The sequence below is a fragment of the Myotis brandtii genome, unplaced genomic scaffold, assembly GCF_000412655.1.
Source record: "Myotis brandtii unplaced genomic scaffold, ASM41265v1 scaffold231, whole genome shotgun sequence".
NCBI lineage: Eukaryota > Metazoa > Chordata > Mammalia > Chiroptera > Vespertilionidae > Myotis > Myotis brandtii.
This window is the reverse complement of record NW_005358689.1, coordinates 629,991-636,478: the sequence shown is the minus strand read 5'-3', so window position 1 is coordinate 636,478 and position 6,488 is coordinate 629,991. Positions and strand designations below refer to the sequence as shown.

General features: G+C 48.1%; 1 protein-coding gene across 1 annotated transcript in view; it reads right to left on the bottom strand.

Moving 5' to 3' along the window:
- Window positions 1-386: 386 nt before the first annotated feature.
- MIA3 (melanoma inhibitory activity family, member 3) overlaps window positions 387-6,488 on the bottom strand; it is a 35,487-nt gene continuing 29,385 nt past the window's right edge. The window contains exons 17-24 of the mRNA XM_014539915.1: window positions 6,309-6,344; window positions 6,166-6,233; window positions 5,948-6,045; window positions 5,404-5,538; window positions 4,613-4,678; window positions 4,187-4,257; window positions 2,355-2,505; window positions 387-1,202 (exon numbers count right to left, since the gene is read on the bottom strand). Of these exons, the coding sequence (XP_014395401.1) occupies window positions 895-1,202; window positions 2,355-2,505; window positions 4,187-4,257; window positions 4,613-4,678; window positions 5,404-5,538; window positions 5,948-6,045; window positions 6,166-6,233; window positions 6,309-6,344 (933 nt within the window). The 3' untranslated portion in view covers window positions 387-894. The remainder of the gene's footprint in view (window positions 1,203-2,354; window positions 2,506-4,186; window positions 4,258-4,612; window positions 4,679-5,403; window positions 5,539-5,947; window positions 6,046-6,165; window positions 6,234-6,308; window positions 6,345-6,488) is intronic.

Sequence of the window (6,488 nt, the reverse complement as noted above, 5' to 3'; positions counted from 1 at the left end):
ACCTGACCAGGAATTGGACCTTGACTTCCTGGGTCACAGGTCAATGCTCAACCACTGAACCAAACCAGTGGGCTTCTGTTGTGCACCCTTAATGCACAAATGGCAAAAGCAACAGAACATCAGGTCAGACAGTCCTTGCTACTGCTGTAAACTCATCTTCGGGAATGGCCCAGGCAGGTAGTCACGGAACGCCGTGAGTGCTGTCAAGGTGGCCCATGACTGCTCTCAAGTGAAGGAAGCCCTCAGTCCTGATGCCTGGGTGACTGAGGCCGAACCTGCCGAGCAGGGAGCAACAGGGAACTTGGTCTGGGAGCCCGAGCTTTCATCTTTCCCAAATGGCACAAGTCTCATGAGAAAACAGTCGAATGAATCAACAGACTCTTGGGAAACATCAATAACCAAATTTTAATGAACTTCCACTACAAAGAACTTCAGCAAGAGGGGAGATAAAGTTCAGTGATTTCTTAGTAAACATTTTTAGCGTAACAGTCCTTGCGACCAGATACTTTAAAAATTCAAGCTTATAAACACCGTTGCTCTGCGTTCAACTGGTGTCCACTAAAAACAGGATAATAAATGGAAATACATGTTCTTATGGCATTTCCACAGGAAATGTTCATATTTTTCATGACGTTCTAAATCATTGAACAGTTACATATGCTACACGAACTAAGACACAGGTATTCTTTATTGCACATTTCAAAGTTGGGAGGAGGCTCTAGCTCACGAGGTGATTTTCATTTAAGGGGAGAAATGGTATTTTTTCATTGTTTGGCTCAAAAATGCACACTGCCGGGGCAGCTTAGGTCTAAAAACTAACTTTATTGAAACTTTTGGATCTGAGACTGTAATGGATAGCGCACAGTCCACTTCCTCTCCGGCTGCATGTCGGAGTTACGGGCTCTGTTTCAAGGTCTGGGAGGAGCCCTGGCTGCCGCTCTGAGAGGCAGGTGGGGGCTCCTCTCTGGAGCCAGGAGGCAGTGAGTCTCTTGCAGCAGGGGAAGGGTACTCCGGGGGGCCGTGGCTCGGGGGCGGTAGTCGGGGGCCAGGAGCAAAGTACTCCCGAGGGCCAGGAGAGCCTCCAGGTCTAAAATGAGGGTGTCCCGGTACAAATCCTCGAGGGTCGAAAGGCACGTCCCGTTTCCCCGGTGGAACGCCAGGTGCGTATTCCCTTAAGCCTAGAGGTGGCCGGAAACCAGGACCTGGGGAAATAAAAACGGCGTCACGTATGAACATATCTCCGTGTAGGGGATTCCAGGAATGTTCATCTTTCATTTCTCCCAACCCTAGAAGTCGGGGGGTGGAAGCCCCACTGTCTACATCAGTCACACTGAGGCTCAGCAGGTTTAAGTGACAGGCCTCTGGCCGGCCAGCCATGAAGCAGCACGGGCAGGACTGCAACACGGCTCTGCCTAGAGGTGGCCGGAAACCAGGACCTGGGGAAATAAAAACGGCGTCACGTATGAACATATCTCCGTGTAGGGGATTCCAGGAATGTTCATCTTTCATTTCTCCCAACCCTAGAAGTCGGGGGGTGGAAGCCCCACTGTCTACATCAGTCACACTGAGGCTCAGCAGGTTTAAGTGACAGGCCTCAGGCCAGGCAGGACTGCAACACGGCTCTGCCTCGCTTGTGGTTTTCCTACGTCACTAGTCTGCCATCTTTACCTCACAAGAGCTTGGCTTGTATTTGACCGATTATGAAAAAAAGGGCTTCACAAGGTAAAGAAGTTTTGGTAAAGGAAATCCTGTCTACCACTGTATCAATTACAAGTTCATGCGGGGCTCAGCATCACCCGAACTAGGCATCAAAATCAAGGTGCTTGCCCCTCTGGGAAGGCCTTCCAGCTCCACCTAATTAAACTCAGCAACATCCACTAGGTAGCTATTCCACGCCACCTTCTCTTTAAAACTTCCTTCCCATTTATTCCCAAGGTGGGGAGTGAGGGTTTAGTCTTCCCTTTATACTCTGAGCCATTCACACATATGGCATATGTAGCTGGTCCTATAGGACACCCTGAGCTCTCGGAGTTCAGAGAGTAGTGAGTTCGATCCACCACAGAGCCGGGCACGCAGCCCCAGATGTTCAATGAACATCTGCAGCAGTAGTATTTCTGGCTTCCTATAAGCAGCCCCTTTCTGCTGTCTACAAGAGATAGATAGCATTCTGCCCACCCCAGTGGAGGGAGATTATGCAGCTCCCCACCCCCCACCCCTTTTGTCCTAAGAAACTTTAGGACAAGTTCAAAGGGACTCCGCCAGCTTTACCCTTTCATTGCAGAGCCCGCGATAGTAACTGTTAAAATCTTAGCAAGGAGCACACAGAGAGGTGGTTGGCAAGTCCATTATCATACCAAATGGTGGAGGAAATGGCCGAGGCCCGAAAGGCCTGCAGAGCTGAGGAGGTGGTCCATAGCGAATGGGCGGCGGTAGAGGGCCTCCCATGGAGGAGCTCATGAGGGGCACGCCTGGGAAAGGAGGGGGCCCTTCTGCAGCCATATTCACCTGCAGAGCAGAAAAGGTTCAAGTCTGAAATACTCTGGAATGACAGACAGAAGCACCAACACCAGCAAAAGCTGGACCCCAAAGAAGCAGATGCCGGGACCTGCCAGTGGGCAGAACCAGTGCAAGGGACTGCCCTCCTCCCACTGGTCCCCACTGGCAGCCTGGCAGGCAGGACGGCACAGCAGTGGAGTTTTGCTGTGATCGTGCTACTACTGGTATGTCCAAGTGGGAGGGGGGAAATCACACCATGCTACACACGGTGATCTATTTCCAAGGCATCCCCTTCCTCCCATATCCCTCCCCTCACCACAACAGCTCATTGTTTCCATACGAAGAATGGAGAGAAGGGAACAAAAATCCATTCTCTACACGTGTCATCATAGCTACTCTTCAGAGTACCTTCAATTTCCTTTCATCTAACTCTCAGGTCTCTAAGTACCATCATCTTGTTGTAAATACCAAAGAGCACAGAGAGCAGCAGACACTTGCCGAAGGTCATCCAGCATGGGAGGCTAAGGCAGGAGTCAGGGTCAAGGCTGCTCTCCCCACCTCTGCGCCCGCTAACAAAGCAGGCTATTCTCTTTGAAGCCTTCGACTTAAAGGGGTCTTGGGTCTTATTCCAGCCGCCCCTGGAGAAAAGACCTGTCAGGAGAGGTGTGTTCTGGGAGTCCTGCACCGAACCGGAAGTGTTTTCCAACAGAAACAATGTTCCATGTTGGTGAAGTTAGGCAGGCATGGCAATAATCCTCACCTTCATGCACCAGTGATACTGTATATTGTGAGATAAGGACTGATCTTTCCTCACGGGAAACTGGGTTGAAAATTCTAAATAATTAAATTGCATGTATTTCTATTTCAAGCTAGAGAAGGCCTGTGAGGTATGACAGAGGACTCCCAGCGAGAGCCGCTACACGAGAGACAAGAGAAGACTCTCACGGGAACCTCATTTAAGGCTCTTGCCGGAACTGGCACAACAGTAATGACAGGTTTTCACTAGTCAGTGTTTCACCCCCGGCAAACATCCTTCTGTTACCAAGCTGTGATTTCAGGTTATTCAAATTAGGGTTTGCCTACTGGACAACTGGAGAGGGTCTTAAATAGCAGACTTCCCAGCACATGTACTGACAATGAGCTATGCACCACACGGCGGATTTACTTTCCTTGAGAGCGCTCAACACGGAAGCACGCCATGTAAAGGTGGAGCGATGCCTGTGCACGTGTTTTAGTTAAATATAGCACTCCAAACGGGTTAATCACCGAACCAAAACAGAAACCAGTCAACCGGTCAGATTTCAGCAGCGGAGAAACACAATCACCGAACCAAAACAGAAACCAGTCAACCGGTCAGCAGCGGAGAAACACTTGCAAGTCCACGGCCAGAGGAAGCTCACACGGCCGTGCAAGTTCACGCAGGCAGGTTAGTGCCAGGGCCTGCGTGTCCTTTCCAGAAATGCACCGGGTGTGCCAAGCCCAGGGCAGTCCTCAGCCTCAGTACTCACTGCTCCTGGATGCTCAGCCACAGGTGTAGTGCTGGGAACTGAAGGGCCTTCAAACTCCTGGGGAACCGTTTGCTTTTTAAAAAATAAATGAGACAGTAGAGATATAACCGCACACACAGACAGTGATGGACGAGGCGCAGAGCGGGCTGCGGACACAGCGCAGTGCTTCCGGAAATACGTACCTTGCCCTCACCCACCCTGGAAGGGGAAGCGCTTCTTGGGCTGCTGTTCATCATGGGAGCTGCACCGGGGTCTGTCGAAGCCAGAGGATGAGTAAGACTTACTCTGAGTTACATACTCTTTGAGGAAGAATAAAAATCTCTCTACCCCCTGCCTCCATGATTTTGTTGTTTTCTTAATATATTTTTATTGATTTCAGAGAGGAAGGGCCGGGGGGAGAAAGAGATAGAAACATCAATGATGAGAGAGAATCATTGTCCGGTTGCCTCCTATACACCCCCTATTGGTGATCAAGCCTGCAACCCGGGCACGTGCTCAGACCAGGAATGGAACCGTGACCTCCTGGTTCATAGGCTGAGGCTCAACCACTGAGCCACACTGGCCGGCTGCCTCCATGATTTTAGACCTTGAACACACCAGGTCCCTACCAGAGGCAGAGGGGCTCCCAGGTGCCTCAGAGCACTGGAGAGGAGGTGGAGGCTCGTCCACTGAACCTTGAGAAAGAAAGAACAGAGCCCTTGCGTGGATTTTCAGGAGGAATAAACCAATTGTGGACGGGGCAGGGCTCGACGCTGAAAGTAACATTAAAAACAGGGCCCCCAGCACCTATGAGGGGACATCACAATTTATGCCCAGACTTGGAGAATTAAAGTAGGAGCCGTCTTAGAAAGAAGGGCAACAAAACCTGCGATGAACGGACTGGTTAGGGACCGCAGGCTGATGCAGGAGTGCAGGCTCACCTTTTTCAGTTTGCATGTAATGACTTCCATATCTTACCGAGTCTCATAGACATAGTTATGAATAGAAAAAAGACCTAGCATTTCATACTATAGTGAGAAATGGTTGCTGCAGAAATTATAAAGTCTTAAGGCTACTTTCGTAATATTTCAGAAGGGAACTCTATAGAAATTTGTTTTACAGATAAAGGCTTACACATCACAGTAAAACATAAAAATAGACGCAAAAACAATATTATTTATGCTTTTACTTAAGTATAAACATACTTTACGTATTTATATGTAAGATAAATAATATTAGTGATAATAAATAGATGGTTTCTGTTCTAAAGCAGATCTTGCAGTAGACTATTCGAAATAAGTAAAATTAAGAAATTCTCTATGTTAGGCACAGATTCTAAAAAGTTTGCATTAGAATTCTCAAATAAAAGGGGAAAGTGCTCTTGAAACAGTTTACAGGTGACGTGAATATGAATACTCACCAAATTCACTTCTGGGCACATCTCTTCGATTGAGCGTGGCAGAGAGAGGTCTCGTGGGCGGGTCTCTCGGTGGCGGGGAGCATTCTCCACCACTCACGGGCGAGGGGCCGAAAGAGCCATTCTGGCTCAGGGGGCCTGCAGGTGACAGTCCACCGTTACCACGGCAGGCAACCTCTTTTCTTTAACATGTTGCGGACGGATCACGAGAATTCTCGTGTTTTCTGTTCTAAGGCTTGTGGCCAATCACGAGAATTCTTTAAAAAGATATTAGCTTGTAAGAACATGTAATAAGTAACTTCAAAACGCCATGGGCATTTAATTTTAAAGCATGCCTTTAGCATTTATGTAAAACGTTTTTTGTACTCGTTCAACAGAAACTTATCTGGCCACTGGGTAAAGCCAGCAATAAAACTACTGGTCCGCACTGTGTTAAGTTCTTAGGCTTGTTTCTAGGGCATCGTTATATTACACACAGAAATAAAAAGTAACCTATATTCAGTTTGCACCAAAATACAGATTGCTGCCCTTCAAGAGCGCTCCCTACCTCTCCGTGGAGGGTTCTGTGCGCTGGGCCTTCCGGGCATTGGTTTTACAATCACAGGTTCTTGCAGCATCGCCATCTTCTGGGTCAATTCTAATAACCTTGAATATGGAGAAAGAATGGACTTAAATATGAAATCGGAAACCAATTCTTATTAAATACCACACAGCACAGCCTTGAAAACCTCCAAGAGCACTGACAAAACGGATCAAACCACGCACTTGTGTCTCAGGTTGGCTGCTTCCCTCTTCTCTTCAGCCATAGCTCTTTCTGCCGCACGCGCTTTGAGCTATTGGAGGAAAACGTATCCAAGTTCAGCTGTGGTCGACTATGCGCCAGATAAAGGGAAGGGAAAAAACCTTACCCAGTTCTCGTGCGCTTTCTTCTCATTAGCAGAAATCTGAAAAAGATAACATATCAAAAAATATGTTTATGGATTCATTACACTAGCCCCGTGATGGCGAACCTTTTGAGCTTGGCATGTCAGCATTTTGAAAAACTCTAACTTAACTCTGGTGCCGTGTCACATATAGAAATTTTTTTA